The sequence below is a fragment of the Lipotes vexillifer genome, unplaced genomic scaffold, assembly GCF_000442215.2.
Source record: "Lipotes vexillifer unplaced genomic scaffold, Lipotes_vexillifer_v1.1 scaffold1375, whole genome shotgun sequence".
NCBI lineage: Eukaryota > Metazoa > Chordata > Mammalia > Artiodactyla > Lipotidae > Lipotes > Lipotes vexillifer.
The window spans coordinates 198,821-217,031 of NW_006773119.1; the positions used below are offsets into that span (position 1 = coordinate 198,821).

General features: G+C 46.7%; 1 protein-coding gene across 1 annotated transcript in view; it reads left to right on the forward strand.

Annotated features, from left to right (window-relative positions):
* AGBL4 (AGBL carboxypeptidase 4) overlaps positions 1–18,211 on the forward strand; it is a 202,719-nt gene that overhangs the window by 94,236 nt on the left and 90,272 nt on the right. Inside the window, 1 exon segment of the mRNA XM_007472148.1 lies at positions 1,440–1,551. Within this exon segment, the coding sequence (XP_007472210.1) occupies positions 1,440–1,551 (112 nt within the window).

Sequence of the window (18,211 nt, forward strand, 5' to 3'; positions counted from 1 at the left end):
GCGGTACGCGGGCCTCTCACTGTTGTGGCCTCTCCTGTTGCGGAGCACAGGCTCCGGACGCGCAGGCTCAGCGGCCATGGCTCACGGGCCCAGCCGGCTCCGCGGCATGTGGGATCCTCCCGGACCGGGGCACGAACCCATGTCCTCTGAATCGGCAGGCGGACTCTCAACCACTGCGCCACCAGGGAAGCCCCCATAGCTGAATCTTGATCAAGAAGGCAAGATTGTCAGATCTGTGTGGGAGATGTTCTGGGGACAGGAAGAGGATGGATGCAGTGATTTGAGTTGTGCACAAGAACAGGGTTTCTGAAGTTGCCCCTCAGCCTGGGCTGGCCTGAAGAAAGCCTACAGTGTGCAAAGGCCCAGCAGAGGGAAGCGTGGGCCCAGAGACCTGGGGGTGGTGCATCTTTCCAAGGACAAGCAAGGCTTTGGGTCGATCTGGAGGAAAAAAGGGAAGGAAGAGGTATAGGAGGAGACCAGAGGTCACGGTCCCACTTGCCCTGGTGAAGTAACTAATGTGCCCATGGGAAATTGTGGAGAAGGTGGGAAGGGTAGCCCTCACTGAGCAGGTGACCTGTGAGCAAAGACTGGCACTAAGTGAGAACGAATCACTCAGCTACCTAGAGGAAGAGGCTTCCAGGCAGAGGGGACAGCCTGTACGAGAGCCCCTGGGCTGGAAGCACTCACTTTGTTGGAGGAACAGTAAGAGGCCAGAACCTGGCACAGAAGAAGCAGGAGTGACCGTGTTAGGAGCTGAATTCAGAGAAGATAACGGGTGGACCACATGGGCACTTGTAGCTGGTGGTAAGGACTTTGGTTCTTACTCTGCATCTAGCAGAGAACCATTTGAGCAGAGAAGGGGCACCATCAGACTTATGTTTTAATAGGATCACCCTGGGTATTGTGTGGAAAAGGGGGAGGGTATGTAGGGTGAGAGGTGGGGTAGGATGATGCAAGGGTGGAAACAAGACCAGGTAAGAGATTATTACAATACTCCGGACCTTGGTCCAAGCTCAAGGTGATAGCAGTGGAGGTGATAAAAAGTGCTGGGTTCTGAGTATATTTTGAAGGTAGACACAGTGGATTGGCTGTGGGTGTGAGACAGAGAGGAACAGTGGGGAAAGCGATGGTTTTGGCCTGAGCCTTCCTCTGGCCCTGTATTGGAGACGCGCATGCGTCTGTGGTCTCAGGACATGGGCACTGACGTGAGACTGCTCCACAGAAATATGTTTGAACCTCTCTGTGACTCAGTTTCTTCTTCTGTAAAGCAGGAATTATAATAATGGTGACCTCATAGGGTTGTTGAAAGTGACTGAATTAATACATGTAAAATGCTCAGCACTATCTCTGGCAAACAAACAAACAAACAAACAAACATGTGCTAGGTAAGTGACATAATGACTGCTCCTGTACTGATTCTGACTTTGGGTACTGCCTAGGTGCTCTCTGATGGGGTTCGACCTGAACCGTCACTGGCTGGATCCCTCTCCATGGGCTCACCCCACCCTGCATGGGGTGAAACAGCTCATCATTCAGATGTACAACGACCCAGTGAGTAACTGAACCCCCTCAGCAGCTGCTGGTCTTATGGCTTGATCTGGGAAAGGCCAGTGTCGTACAGGGAAAGCCCACTAGAAACTGCAAAGTAGGAATTCAGGGTCAAAACCCGGGAGGGACTAGGCCTGCTGGTCTCTTCTCTGACTTGGACAAGTGCCTCCCCACCCCTCATGAATACTGGCTTCAGTTGTGGAGATCTCGTGGGGTGGAGGAAATATACTGGAGCACATTTATCAGGGCTCTTGGGTTACAAGCGAAAGAAATACAACTTGAACCAGTTTACACAGAATAGAGAAGTTTTTAGAAGAGTCCTAGAGCCTCATATACAGTTGAAGACTGTAGCCTGGCCTCCTGCATCTCTAGGGAGCTTGTGTCAACTGTCACGTCCAGTGGTTCCCCCACTAGAGAGTGACTCACTCTCATATTCTAGTTCCAGTTCCAAGAAGGACTGGAGTTCCTGTGGGCAGGAACTGGAGGACACGGCCACCTCTGGGCAGGGCAACTCTGGCCCAAGAGGCAAGGATATGTAAGGACAGGACAGCCTCGCTGGAATCATGTAGTTGACCTTGGGGTGTGCGATGGTAGTGATGAATCTGTTCCTAGAGAAGAGGGCCTGCTATTCCAGAAAGAAGGGGAATGGGGATGTCCACACTGAGTTTGCTCACAGGGACACGACTTTGTGAGAAATAGGAGAAGACATTGGGGTTTCATAGCTTAGAGAAGAAAGGAGGCCACCACCACCATTCTCTCTGAAGAGTTGTGAAGGAGGATAGTCAGACATCTTCCAGGTGGAGGCCAAAGCAAGAGGTAAGGTCAATAGAGAAATAAAACTTCTTAACCATTAGAGCTGCCTGAGGATGGAGTGGGTGTGTGACCTGTGAACTTGCCATCATCAATCTGAAGTCATTGATTCGCTCCCAGGCAACTGGGCACTCGATCCTGTTACAGAATACAGATCAGGCAAGGCCGAGCTTCAGAGGTATTAGGATATTCTTTGTGCTGTGACTAGATGGATCATCACCTGGTTGGACCTTGGTAAAGACGCTTGGATGCTGAGCGAGTTGTGGGAGCTGCCTTCTTCCTGAAAGTCCACTCCTTTACTCCCCAAGCAAGGATGTAGAGCACTAACATCAGAGCCAAGCTGACCTGGACCAGGACCCCGGATCCCTCCGTCTCTTCCTCTCTTCCCCGCCCCCCTGCCCAGAATCTTACTCCATTCTTTCCTTCCTTTTTCCACAAATATTTATCAAGTAGTTTCTAACTACCAGGCATTGTAGTTGTAATAGTGAACAAAACCCTAACTCTTACAATCTACTGGGAGAATAAGCATTAAACAAGTAAATACTGATAAATATAGATTTAAAAATTGCGTCAAGGGTTACCAAAAGAATGTACAAAGTGTGATCTGTAGAAAGGATGGTTGAAAGTTTCGGCTTGCCCAGGGCAGTTCTGGTTTATACCCATTGTCCTGGAGTATTTATTAATGGTACTTCCTTCCACTTTTAAAAGCATCCCTGTTTGGATGACAAATTACACTCTCTCTCTACCTAAAAGCTATGTGAGGGACTTCCCTGGTGGTGCAGTGGGTAAGACTCCGTTCTCCCAATGCAGGGGGCTCGGGTTCGATCCCTGGTCAGGGAACTAGATCCCACATGCATGCCACAACTAAGAGTTCTCATGCTGCAACTAATAAGGCTGCATGCCGCAACTAAGAGTCTGCATGCCACAACTAAAGATCCCACAGGCTGCAGCGAAGATCCCATGTGCCGCAACTAAGACCTGGTGCAGCCAAAATAAATAAATTAAAAAAATTTTTTTTAAAGGAAGAAACATCAGAGGTGTTTAAAAAAAAAGCTATGTGAAAGCACCTAACACAATACCGGGTGTGTACCAGATCCTCAACAAACATTATTTGTATCCCATTCAAATTCACATTTGACTTGGAGAGTCAATGTGCCCAGCTGTAAACACCGCAGTGCCCCCAGGCATCTGCCCTAATAGCGTTAACTGCGTTTCTACCCTGGACCTTCACCAGTCACAGACATCATCAGAATCGCTCAACCCCAGAGCTATCTAAACTGCCAGGACAGCTTCTGACCTTGTTTCTAAAAGCTCACAGCCTCACACCTTCCATCCTGGTGGCCTTCTGCTCACAGGATCAGCAAGCAGAGAATCAGAAAGACCCTTGCTGTTGGGCAGGGTCTATATCTGTGAGCATTGTTGTGTGTGTGTGTGTGTGTGTGTGTGTGTTGTGTGTGTGTGCGCACACGCGCTCGGTGCTTGCATCCCCAGGGGGATCCAAGGAAGTTTTTTCAAGGAATTTGGACTGCACTGCAAGGAATGGGAAATATTTTATCAGGTGGCTATGGTTTAGGGACGAGGGAGGTGACAGGGAAAGGGGGGAGGGCTTTCCAGGGCAAGCCGAGCCACAGAATTGTGTGTGTGTGTGTGTGTGTGTGTGTGTGCGCACACGCGCTCGGTGCTTGCATCCCCAGGGGGATCCAAGGAAGTTTTTTCAAGGAATTTGGACTGCACCTTTAGGAATGGGAAATATTTTATCAGGTGGCTATGGTTTAGGGACGAGGGAGGTGACAGGGAAAGGGGGGAGGGCTTTCCAGGGCAAGCCGAGCCACAGAATGGAGGCGGAAGAGCTCAGCTGCTGGGGTGGGTATGCAGCATATACAACAGGGCAGCTGTGAGGAAGCTCATTGGCAAGGAAGGTGGCTTCCTCCTGTGGTCCGATGCTCTCTTCTCATTAAAATCAAAGTCTTAGGCCCTTTTCTAATCTGATCTTTAATTGAAGTATAATAACTGTAAAAAAAATTAAGGCAGTGGAACAAAATGCTGCTTGTCGGGAATATTGTGGCACACAAGCTCTCTCAATCTTGAGAATCAGTACCATCACTGAAGAGCCATCAAAACCGCTTGAGTGAGGGAGGGAGATCGATGACGAGATAGTCCATTCAGTCCCCAATCTAGAAACCCTAGAGACATCCACCTGAGGCTCTCTCCCCTGCTTAAAACCTTCCAGTGACTCCCCATTATTTGTGGGATAAAGGCCAACGTCCCTGACGTGCTATTCAAGGACGTGCCCTATGTGTATCCAGGGCGGAGCGCAGAACACGGCGCCAGAGAGAATATTCTGTTGAATGATAGATGCTTTAGAAAGTGACTAGGTCTGCAACGTGGAGACTAAGCAGAAGAAAGAGTGCCCAATAGGCAGTGATGGCAGGGGTGCAGGTGAAAGACGATGAGACCCGAACTTGAGCGTGGCCAGGGCTGCTGCCAAGAAGGATGCCCAGGAACGGACATGGGAGGTGAATGCGTCCCCTCCTGCCCTCTCCTCGGCCCCCCTGAGTCCCTCAGAGCCCAGGGCTGCTTTGTTGAGAAGTCTCTATGTTCTGGGGTGATTCCCTGCCTTTTCCTAGAGGAGAAAGGCCTGTGTTGCTATAACAACTTGGCTGCAGCTCTTTTAGACAGATCCGTTTCCTTAAATCATTTAAGGAAAATTAGCTGCCATAACAACACGGAGCAGTTTTTCAAACAGAGCAACACAGGGCTGGGTTTTTTTTCCTTGCTTGCCTCCTGTAATCCTCAAGATAAGCTGCTCTCTTTCTGTCAGATAAATAAATAAACTATCACACGTTTACTCGCAAACAGAGCACGGTTGTGCAGGACGAACACTCATTCACACACACACAACACAGAAATATGCAGAAAATGCACATGTTCACATACATAAATCAGAAAATATTTTTATGTAAACATGGTAAATAAGAGATAGACACAGACACGTATATGGTTATACACAGTCACACAAAGGATAGGTACACAAACGTACAGACAGCACAGTTTCACATTCAGTTAAAAAAGGAGGAAATGGCCCATGAGGTCTGTTCTTAGGGTGAACAGAGGTTTCTCTGGTCACCAGACCAGAAGGCTCTGAGATGGTGACTCTCACTAGAATCCACAGGGCACCTGCATGTTAGTACCTGAGAGTCTGGGGGGAGAACCCTGCTGGTGGAAGGGTAAGTTCACCTGGGGAAGGACAGGCGTACCGGGGAGAATGTTGGAGGTGTCCCATCTGCATCCCATACACACACTTAGGAGGAAACCAGGAGAGCAAGAGGCACAGCCACGGCATCTGGGGTGGGATAATTCTTTGCCCACATGGCAGGATGTTTATCCGTCCCTAGGAGCAGGCTGTGCCACCCCAGGTGAAAACCACATCCCCGGGGCATTTGCAAAGTATCTCACCAAGGCCTCAGGAACTTTGGAATCTGGACAATGGGTTCCCAGATTTTTGTTTCATCCCCACATCTATGACTTTATTATCCCAGAGGTCCCCTGAAGGGAGAACCTGGAACTATGTGGGCTGATCTTTGTGGCAGCAAGAGGGCCTTGCGGAGAACGTAACTCCCCCATCAGAGTGGCTGAACCATGGATTTGCTTGGTGCTCTTAGGCAAGTCTCTTCCCCTCTCTGGGCCTTCATTTCCCCCCATCTATACACTGTAGGGGTTGAAGGATGATCTCCACAGGCCCTTCTGGCTCCAAGTCTGTGTCATCTTGGAGTTGTTTCTTGGTTATGTACGCTCCACTGCTGTGCAGGATTTCATGCCAAGGCACAAAAGTCCTGGCTGCTGCAGGGAAGCACAGGAAGCATTCCCGGAGTGAATGCCTGTGAAGGTGCCCAGCACATGGCAGAAGCTCCATAAATGTCAGTTTCCTGAGCCCAGGTGTGCCCATCTGCTAAAGGGAAGAACAGTCCCTGACCTGCTTACCTCGCAAGTTGGAGAGAGACACCCCATTATATGAACATGAAGTGTTTTGTAAAGGTGAGGAAGGATTATTGCCATGGGGCAGCATGGAGAGGAATTCCCTGCGGTAGTGTCCAGACTGCTCCAGCTGCTAAAGGTTTCAAGAGGAGTAGATGCAATTTACTCACACCACTACCATAGATCACACATGTGGGTCTACTCCAATGTTTTCTTCCAGTCCTAGCAGCATGGCCCAGGAAATCAGTAAATAGCCAACAGGGGAAAGGTTGAATATGGAGGTAAAGGCTGGAAGTAAATGTGATATTGTACAGGGGGCTCTGAGTTCATGCAATTTTTACAGATTTTCCTACAACAGTTTGAGATGGTTTATGAAACTTTAAAGGATTTTAAGAGAAATCATTACTTTTCTAAAGGGTAACTTCTCCCAATCATAAAAGGTGTGGTTTTTCTCCCTCTCTAGATTATAGCTTTGACTCTGGCAGCGAGCAGGGTGGATAGATGGAGCTCTCATGTCAGAGCAATATTCCTGTCAAGCTGGTTGTTTCCTCCAATTTCTCTAACATCTTTTCATGAAAGATTCTGGATGCCTCTCACCAACTAACTAGATACATATTGTTTCAACTGCGTGGGGACCAGCAAAGCTTCTAGAAGTTTCCCTCTGAGTCAGGTCAGTTAAGCTCTCTGTGTCTTATTTTCCCTATCTGTAAATTGGGATCAACAACGCCCATCTCATAAGATTTCTCTCAGGATAAGATAATATGTACATAAATAACACTCAGTAGTAGGTATATTAAAAATGGAGCTATTGAGATTTTATGCATTTCGTCATTACAACACTTACCTCACTGTCCCCAACCCCACCCCCAGCTCCTATAGCCCACCACAGACTGTGATCCCACCAAGGCCCTGAACTTCACCTTGGTCACTTCTGTATCCCTAACACCCAACGCAGGGAGGGCACAGGCCTGCCATGAATGCGTGTTGGGAGAGAGAGAGGAGAGACAGGCAGGTAAGAAGAAATCCAGTCATCAGAACCTGGAATGAGCATCTGCACAGTGTTCTGAAGAATGTGTGGGAATCTGATGAATAAAGAGAAGGAAAAGTATTCAAGTCAAGAGACACGCTTAGCCACTCTCAAAATCTCCCTTCTTCAGAACCCACCTCCAGCCCTACCGCTTCTAAGATTTCCCTGAACACTTTGGCCCACGAAGTGTTTTGTTTCTTCGTTCTTCTATTGATAGACTTTGCTTCTGTCTCCTAGTGGTTTATCCCATCAACATTTATAGAGTGTATTCCATGGGCTTGGTGCCATAGAAGCATCTCCTCTGACTATAGGTTCCATTTTCTCAGCTAAATTGCAAACCCCTCCAGTGCAAAGGATCTGCCTTCCTTTGCTGCTGGGCAGGGCTGGCTACTAGCTGGAAGCTCAATGAAAGCCTCTTGAGCATTGATTGAAATGCAGTTCCCAGGAAGAGTAGTTGTTTGGATGTCTGTAGGCAGCCCACAGAGCTGGGCACACCTCCCGGTTAAAGCGCACATCATGCTGTGTTTTAGTGATAATTTCCCTGCCTCCTTTATGCTGAGCTTCTCAAGGATAGAAGCTCCATCTTTTCCAGCGTGCATCTCCATCACCTGGCAGGGTCCCACGCTTGGTAGGTCCTCAAGGATGGTTTGGGGAAATCTTGGCAGCTCCCTCACCTGACCCATTGCCCCTTATCAATACAGCACAGGAACATCCCAGAGAAATAGACCTCCGCAACTTCCTCACCGTGCTGCATTTCCATGGACTCATCTTCGTTCCTTCATTTTTTGCCCCTGCTAATCCCTTGTCATAAAATGCTCTCACATACGGAATCTTCTCAAGCTTACAAATCTGAAAATCCCAGCATGAGGATCTCCGTCACAATCTGCAAATTCTAAAATTCTTCTCACCCCTATCTGCTGCCCGTATCTGTTCCACTTACCCTGGTTTCTAGGTTAGACCAAAGCATATGCTTCCCCATTTTTCCTATCCCATGAGCACCCAATTATCCAGGCCACAGTGAGTTAAAAAGGGGTCTCCGTGGACAGCCATTCCCTAAAGAGGGAAAAACCTCTTTACACTTACCCAAACACTCCAGCTTAACTCCAGGTCATCTCTTCCAGGAACTTTTCCAATTCACCTACCCCACCCGTTTCTCACCCCTCCAGCAAACTCCTCCCCTTCTCCCTTCCAGGCCCCTGGACCGAGAACATTGGGATCTGCACACAGCCTGCCACCGCGTTAGAGGCTCAGCTGAGCTGGCCTATGACAGACTACAGGTTACATTTTAGGGTGTTTTGTGTTCAATGTGTGTGGAACTTTTCCAAGAGTTATTTTTGGTTGTTACTGTTGGGAGACTCCTGAGCCAAGGAGGAATTCATGCTGGTACATCAAATAGCATATTGCATTTCAGAAACTGGCCTTAGCCATGGGAAGTCAAGTAAGTCAGATGCCTAATTAGTCCACCATTTTCCGTGCTGGAGAGAGCTGAATTCTGATGAAAGGGACCAGACTAATCACTGTGTCCGGCAAGAATTGAACTGTCTAACCTTTCATCCAGAAATTGCCCCATCCTCCTTAAGTACTAATGCCCACCTCCCAAGCCTTGTACAGGCCCCAGGTGTCTGGCTGTGAGAAGTCTTGTCAGCCTGGACACAACTTGACCTTCTGTCCAATGAGCTTTGATGCTCTCCCACTCAGCAAGCCATTCCAGGCTCCTATTTCTTGCTTTTACTACAAAGCTAGTAAAGAGTATACATAAAAGAGTAACTTCCCTGTAGCCTTCAAAAGGGAAAAATCATTCATTTATCCATTCAACACACATTTTCTGAGCCCAAGCCCTGTATACTGAAGTACAAAGGCGAATAAGAAACAGTCCCTCCCCTCAAGGAGCTGATGATCTAGAATAGAGCAGCGGATTTCAAAATGCTTTTAGAAGAATTGCAAGAGCTCTGAGGACCCCCTCACGTGGGGCTCCTCTCCATTTTAACCAGAAAGGTATAATTCTGTGGCTAAGAGCTCAGGCTCAGGCCCAGGTTTCAATCTTATTTCAACATTCATTGGCTTTGCTACTTTGGGCAGGTCTCTTAATCTTTTTAAGCTTCAGTTTTCCTTGTTTGTAAGAAGTTGTTGTGAGGATTAACTGAAGTGACCCACGTGTCTTGCTTTAGGCACTGTACCGTCACTGTGCCAGGCACATTTATTCTCAAAAGATTTTAACTATTATTAGTATAAAATATGTGTTTGAATAAAGGATTCCAAGGCAATAGAAAGTCTGCAAACCCCTGGTCTAGCATTCCAGACTCAGTAAACCAATGATGGCACGACAGGGTGGGAAGTGTTATGATAGACAAGGGATCTGGGTACCATGTGGGAAAAGCAGGTCATCCCAACTGGACTTGGTGTCAGGCAAGACTTGCGAGAGAACGTGACCTCTGGGATGAGCCTTGAAGGAAGAATAGGAGTTGTTTAGACAAAGACCACAGGAAGTATTACAGGCAGAGGGAACAGTGTGTGTGAAGACATATGTACTAGACTGGTGAATATACTCAGGGAATTCCAGGGAGTTTGGTATATGGGGATGGGAGGAGCACAGGGCAAGGGGCTGGAAGTAAGATTGGACGGTAGGCAGCGGCCAGTCATAAAGAGCCCTGTTGGCTATCCCAGGGAGTTTGGACTTGATCCTGAAGCCGTGGGAGCTTTCCTTCAGGGAGCAGGGAAGACATGAAATTTAAAAGAGAAAAACAATGTTATTATGACTTCCTGGGGTTTAAAATATATTGGTGTGTTTGTAGCTTTAGCCAGCAATTGCAGTACTAGAAACCTAGGCTAAAGTAATCTGAATGCAAAAAAAAAAGAGTCCACAGAATCATTATTTATAAACAGGAAAAAAAACCCAAGAAAAATCTAAATGCCTAACAGTGGGAAACTGATTAAGTATATCACAATACATTCATGTAATGGATGTTATAATATTGTGAAAATGTCTATGCTGCAATTTTAAGTGAAAAAAAGATAAGACAAAGTTGCATATGTATTATATGTTAAGACATATATAACAACCAGGTTCAAAATGTACACAAAAAGAATGGAGGTAAACTAGACGTTAACAGTGGTATTTCTGGGTAATAGGGTTGTTTTCTTCTCCCCCCCTTTTTTTTATATTTTCCATAAATATATGTTAACTTTAAAATTGGAAAATAGTTATGGAAGGAGGAGGGGACCTGACTACCCATATATGAGGAGGGACTTTATTTTATTTTATAAAACAGAACAAAACTCATCAGGGTCAAGTGCTTGGTTCTGGGCCAGCCCCTAGGATAAGAGCCTCATGAAACCAGGTCAGCGCACCTTATAGAGGGAAACTGGAAGCAATCGGTATCATTTGTGCATCCATCCCTCTAAGTAGCCATCCTTTTATCTATCTTTCCTTCCAACCATCCAGCCAGTGTACCTCTACTCTGTTCAAAATGCCTGTCCCAGGGCTTCCCTGGAGGCGCAGTGGTTGGGAGTCCGCCTGCTGATGCAGGGGACGCGGGTTCGTGCCCCGGTCCGGGAAGATCCCACGTGCCGTGGAGCGGCTGGACCCGTGGGCCATGGCTGCTGAGTCTGCGCCTCTGGACCCTGTGCTCCACAGCGGGAGAGGCCACAACAGTGAGAGGCCCACGTACCGCAAAAAACAAACAAACAAACAACAAAACAAAACAAACAAACAAACAAACAAAATGCCTGTCCCAGAGGTACCTATATCCAGGCTCCTAACATCCTAGGAAGTCTGTTAACTCCTCTGCACCCTCTTTGTAAGCATAACAAAGACTTCTCACCTCCCCTTCCCCGGAGCAAACCTCAGATTGTGCCCTTTTTCCCTACTTTGGCCATTGGTTCGTCTGCTAAGTCTTTGGCTTTCAAATACTGTCCTGTCAGCCAGGACCAGAGGCAGACCCTTTACTCTCAGGGAGGAAGAGCAAGAGCTCTGCAGTCAAAAATTGCCTCCAGCTTCCAATTCTGCCTCTTCCTGTCACCTCACTTTTCCGAGCCTCTGTAGCTTTATCTGTGAAATGGGGTAGTAGCATCTCCTCACAGCGGTGTTGTGAGAATTAAAGAAGACCCTGCATAGAAAGCACTTAGCACTTAGCATGGTATTTCCTAAGGCTGGTACATTGTAAGCACTCAATTAATGTTAGCATTTATTCTTACTGTAAGCTCAAATCCAGTAATACACAGTAACTGATATTTCAATGTTAGTTTCACAAAGCCATCTTCAGAACATTGTCACTATCTTTAAACTGTAGCATTAAAAAAAACAGCTATAGTTCTGGTTATTGCAAGAGCATTGCAAGAAGTTCTTAGAAGATAGACTGGGAGCAGGTCTAGCCTTTATCTCAGCTTCTCTGACCACTCCCCAACCTCCGTCTGTGACTCAGGCTTTCTTCAGCTGAGCTAATAACCCTTAATTGGGTGACAGTCAACTCAGTTCCAGGCATGGAGCCTTTCTCTCTTATGGCTTCCTATATTTGTCTGTTCTGATCCATTCTGTGTGGATTTTACAGTTTAACCTCTGGTGGGCAAGTGGATTTCCATCATTCCTAGGTTTTCGGTATATGTGCATGTGTGTTGGGGCAACCTGCTATAATCCCTAAGGGCTGACGCCAGCAAGGATGGTTCCAAAGTGAATACCATTGACTGTGATCCTCCAGACCCCTTGGGGTGATTGCAAACCCCACATGTGGCATGGGGTGGGATGCACTAGCAGAGGCTCTGAAGGAGGGCTAGCTGGAAGGCGGAGTTTGTATGCTGGTTGGCCGCTAAGGCCATTTGTCAGAAATGGCCTCTCACTGGCTATACCTAGAGGGCATGTCAAGGCCAAAGCTTTTCTTTGGCACCACCAGTGCACACTCAGCAGTCGAAAGAGTTGACTTACTCAGGCTCCCTGTGACAAGAGGACAATTTCTTTCCTGTTAGAGTTTAGCTCTAGGCTGTGACCTTGCAAGCTCCTCCAATTGCTAAAGCATTTTCTTTAATAGACGTTTCTGTTACGTGACAGGACGTTCTTGTGCAGATGGGGCAAATGAAAGCAGCTGCTTAGGATCCTAGGCGGGTGGTGGGCTGAGGAAGGGGGAAGGCGCTGATATTTATTGAGCATCTATTAAGTGCTAGGCATTGTCTCATCGAACCCATCTAACAGCCTTATGAACTGGGCGTCATTATCCCCATTTCTTAGCTGAGGAAACTAAGACTCAGCGTGAAGGACAGCCCCGCCCTCACCCCACCGTAATCTCTCCCGGTGCTCACATTTATCACTCCACAGCAAGCTGATTGCTTTACGTGCTCGTTTTTCTCTACTCAACTGTGAATTCCTTGAGGGATAAAACTATGTCTCTGTCACCTCTGCATTCTCTTGCCCAGAGCATAATGCCTAACACATCAGTAAAATGTCAGTTAAAGGAAGGAGCAAATGAAAAGCGTTAGAACCTGCAAGGTCACACAGCTGATGGGAGCAGAGCTGAAGTGGAGTCAGAGCCGCCCGATCCCAAAGCCCCTTTCCTGGTGCAAGTAAGGTGAGCGGGCTCCGCAGGGGCCGAGCAGCCAGCAGGACCTCAACAGTTCTCAGGAGTCTCCTCTTTTATCTCTAAAAGACATGTAAATGGTCAACCTAGAAAAGAGGGATTCTGTTGATTTGGCTTCTTCTTGAGTATGATGACACCTCTGTATAGCAAACGTTCAGAATGACCCCATAGTCCTTATGTTCAATTGACATTATAAATGGATATGCCAGCTTTATTCCATTACTTTGGGTACCCTGCCCTTCCCCCCAGCACTGTAAGGAACACTTGGAATGAAATCCTGGATTGAACACGCCAGGCAAGTTAGGAGGTGGATGGAGTCTTGAGTGGGGTCAGCTGACACCAAGTCAGTCAAGAGCTTAGCACCTCAGGATGCCTCCTCTTTATTCAAAGACTAGGGGCACAACCTGAGAACGCATACATCCCCAACTTCTCCTGACCTGGGTACTTTTGACCTTGAATTAGTAACTTAATTCTAGCCTTCTGGGGTCTCACAGCTCACTTAGTAGAGCCAGAGAACTTCAGAGCTGGAAAAACTGAAGAGGTGCCCTAAACTAAACTTTCATAGAAAGAGAACATAGAGCACATGAGCCCAGGGCAGGGAGCTGGCCTGCCCGAGGCCACAGGGTAGGACTGTAGAGCTGGGACTCACACTCAGGCCCCCACCACCTCCGTAGGGTGGGAGCACATCACTTAGGCCCTGGGGATGAATCACTAGCACATGGGTCTTGTTATAATTATTTTTGCTAATTGGTCACAAAACTGTATAGTTTTCAGAGCACTTTCACATATAAGCATCCACTTGACCCTCACTGTGATGTTGTGAGATAGGGATTATTGTTTTGTTTCACTTTGCAGGTAGGGAAACTAAGCCCTAAAAGTTACTAAGACACTTTCCCAAGAAACAGAGTCAAGTTCAATCTTTGTTCCTCTGACTGCAGGTGTCCCCCACTCCAGCCCAGGGCGGAGCACACAGACGGATGAGTCAAAAGAAGGGAGGGGGCTTCCCTGGTGGTGCAGTGGTTGAGAGTCCGCCTGCCAATGCAGGGGACACGGATTCGTGCCTGGTCCGGGAAGATCCCACATGCCGCGAAGCGGCTGGGCCCGTGAGTCATGGCCGCTGAGCCTGCGTATCCGGAGCCTGTGCTCTGCAACGGGAGAGGCCACAACAGTGAGAGACCCGCGTACTGCACAAAAAAAAAAAAAAAAAAAAGGGAGGACCGAGAGGAACAGGACAGAGCGTCAGCACTGTTTCCTTTCCCTCTTTTTCCCCTTTAACAAAGCCCCCCAATTCAGTGTCCCTTCCTAGACCACCAAGCCTTTCCCAAATGCCTCCGAGGGAATTAAGGGTGGGGCAGAATAATAAGGGTGGAGCAGAATTAAGGGTGGGGCAGAGAGAGGCAGTAGGAACTCAGGGTCCAAGCCATCGTCAAGGCCAACTCAAGGCTAAAAGAGCAGAAGTGGCAGACTCCAGGCCAGAACAAGTCAAATCCTGAGGAACAAGGGGCCAGACAGTGGGTTGGGTGGGTAGGGGCAGAGAAAGGGTAGAGAGAGTCTCCACGGGCATACGCGGGAGAGATGCCAGTAAAGACAAGAGACGTCACACGAGCAAAGGTGCGTAGGAAGAGGACAGGAGGAAGGAGGTGGGTCTGACTGGCGTACAGTGTCCCTTTGGGGGAAGGAATGGCTTTAAAAAAAAAGTGAATATATTCTAAAGGGCCTCAGAACACAGGCTGAGATATTTGAGTTTTATCATTTGGGCCAAAGGGAACTATTGGAGGTCTGTGGGCAGGGAAGGAGCAGAATGGCAAGCACGAGCTCTGATTATGCAGTCAGTATCAGGGTTTAGACTCAAAACGGTGCCCCCTTTAATCTGACAGTCTGCTTTGGTATAATTTGTTAAAAGTGACAAAATGTCTCATTTTGCTGCAGTTCATTTTGACCTTTCTTAATATTAGAAAGTTAATTTCAGAAGGGAAATAAATGTATTAGTGTTGTCACAGTCATAAAAAGATGAATTCTGTACTGTCAAGTGGTTTCTTTGAATGAATCCATCATGCTGTAAAATGGTTGCCTTGCAACACCCAGCATCTTCCCAGCTCCCTCCTCCTCTCCCTTCCTCCCTCCTTCTCTTTTCCTCCCTTGTCTCTTCCATCCCTCACTCCTTCCATCTGCCAACACATCTACTGTGATGTGCTCTGGGGAGACAGAGATAAACGCACAGTTTAGACTCTAAGGCAAGACACACTCTAATGGGGAAGACAGGAAAGGAAACCAGCCATTGTAGGTGTATCTAAATGCCAGAGGAGGAAAGAGCCCGAGCTGAGGGAAGGAGCTGCCCATTCTGCAGAGGGAACGCCTGTTAAATTAGGAAACCTGCCCTGTATTAAGAGGACTTGGGTTGACTCTGATTAGGAGAAAGGACAGTAGGTAGGATTCTGAAGGGTTGGGTTGGGTTGGGTTCTGGTCCCATATTCCACATACACTATTTCACTTAACCTTCACAGCTTTGTTGAAAGGGTCTTATTGTTCCCATTTTTTCAGAAGAGAAAAATGAGGCTCAGAGAGATGAAGTAATTTGGCCTGCCTGGGCTGTAAATGTTGCACACACAGTTGACGCCAAAATCAACGTGACTTGCAGTGTACTGTTCTTCATCTCCAGCTAGCTATAGAGAATTATTATTTTTCTTATTTTATTGGCATATAGTTGATTTACAATGTTGTATTAATTTCTGCTGTACAGCAAAGTGATTCAGCCATATATATATATATATATATATATATATATATATATATATATATATATATATATATATATATATATATATATATATATATATATATATATATATATATATATATATATATATATATATATATATATATATATATATATATATATATATATATATATATATATATATATATATATATATATATATATATATATATATATATATATATATATATATATATATATATATATATTCTTTTTCATATTCTTTTCCGTTATGGTTTATCCCAGGATATTGAATATAGTTCCCTGTGCTATACAGTAGGACCTTGTTGTTTATCCATCCTATATATAATAGTTTGCGTCTGCTAATCCCAAACTCCCAATCCTTCCCTACTCACCTCACCCCACAACCACAAGTCTGTTGTCTGTCTGTTTCTGTTTTGTAGCTATGTTCATTTGTGTCATATTTTAGTGTCCACATGTAATTGATATCATATGCTATTTGCCTTTCTCTGTCTGACTTACTTCTCTTGGTATAATAATCTCTAGGTTCATCCATGTTGCTGCACATGGCATTATTTCACTCTTTTTTTATGGCTGAGTGACATTCCATTGTGTGATATCACATCTTCTTTATCCATTCATCTGTCAATGGACATTTAGATTGTTTCCATGTTTTGGCTATTGTAAATAGTGCTTTATGAACATAGGGATGCATGTATCATTTCGAATTACAGTTTTGTTTGGTTATATGCCCAGGAGTGGGATTGCTGGGTCATATGGTAGTTCTATTTTTAGTTTGTTAAGGAACCTCCATACTGTTCTCCATAGTGGCTATATCAATTTACATTCCCACCAACAGTGTAGGAGGGTTCCTTTTTCTCCACACTCTCTCCAGCATTTATTATTTGTAGACTTTTTAATCATGGCCATTCTGACTGTTGTGAGGTGATACCTCATTGTAGTTGTTTTTTTTTCTGCGGTACGCGGGCCTCTCACTGCTGTGGCCTCTCCCGTCACGGAGCACAGGCTCTGGACACGCAGCCTTAGTGGGCAAGGCTCACGGGCCCAGCCGCTCCGCGGCATGCGGGATCCCCCCGGACCGGGGCACGAACCCGCGTCCCCTGCATCGGCAGGCAGACTCCCAACCACTGCGCCACCAGGGAAGCCCCTCGTTGTAGTTTTGATTTGCATTTCTCTGATAATTAGTGATGATGAGCATCTTTTCATGTGCCTATTGGCCATCCATATGTCTTTGGAGAAATGCCTGTTTAGGTCGAGAATTATTTTTTATTAGACCACATGATGTACTGTTATTAACTTCACTACACCAATTATGCTCATTAGTTTTGTGACCTTGGAAACCCAGCTCCTTCCTCTCTCTGGATCTCAGTTCCCCATTAGTTCAATGAAGGGGTTGAACCGGCTCTGCCCTCCCCTGGTTGTAGAGAACTCCTGGGATCTGAGGGCACGCTGTAATCCAGTTCTTCTCAAACCTTAATGGGCAGGAAACACCTGAGTATCTCATTAAAGTTTACGTTCTGATCAGTGGGTCTGGAGTGCAATCTGAGAACCTGCCTTTCTAACAAGCTCCCAGGTTATGTTGGTGTTGCTAATTCAAGGACTCCTTTTTTTTTTTTTTTTTTTTTTTTTTTTTTTTTTTTTTGCAGTACGCGGGCCTCTCACTGTTGTGGCCTCTCCCGTTGCGGAGCACAGGCTCCGGGACGCGCAGGCTCAGCGGCCATGGCTCACGGGCCCAACCGCTCCGCGACATGTGGGATCTTCCCGAACCGGGGCACAAACCCGTGTCCCCTGCATCGGCAGGCGGACTCTCAACCACTGCGCCACCAGCGAAGCCCCAAGGACCCCATTTTGAGTAGCAAGGGCTCAACCTATGGCAGGAGCAAACTTTGGGGTACAGGGTGGACGCACTGAGGGTGTGAGTTTAAGATTGCTGAAAGGAAAGCAAGCAGTAAAGGCAGTCTTACTCAGATCTGGTCAGCAAATGGAGTTCTGGGTTCATTTTATTACCAGGGATTTTCACTATCTTGGGTTTAAACCAGTGATTCTCTTAAGAGATTAAAAGGAAGAAAATTGAACTTTTAAAGTCTCAAAGAAATCTTTTCTACCGTAATCACATCTGTTTTAGTTCAAGGTGCGGTCTGATATTTCCCCCGGAGCTCAGATTTCTATCTCAGATGAATGCAGCAGCAGCTCTCCTGTGGGAGGGTGACTGTCTCTCTTCCCTCCTCACATCTTAGTGAGTGGGGGATGCAGCTTCCTTCCCAAGCTTCATCAGCACACTCACAGCTTCCTAAAGCGAATTTCCTAAAGCCGTTCAGGGATCCCTATTACCTACCGGTTGAAGACCCTCCAGCTTGGTATTCAAAGTTTTAGACTCATTTCTCTATACTCCTGTGCATGAAACTTGTACTTTTATCCTAATTGCCTGCTCCTCTTCTCCCAAAAAGACACATGGCTCCACCCACATTCACATTGCCACTCTCTTACGTTCACATTCATCCCTGCACCTTCACCCCCCCCCCCCCCCAA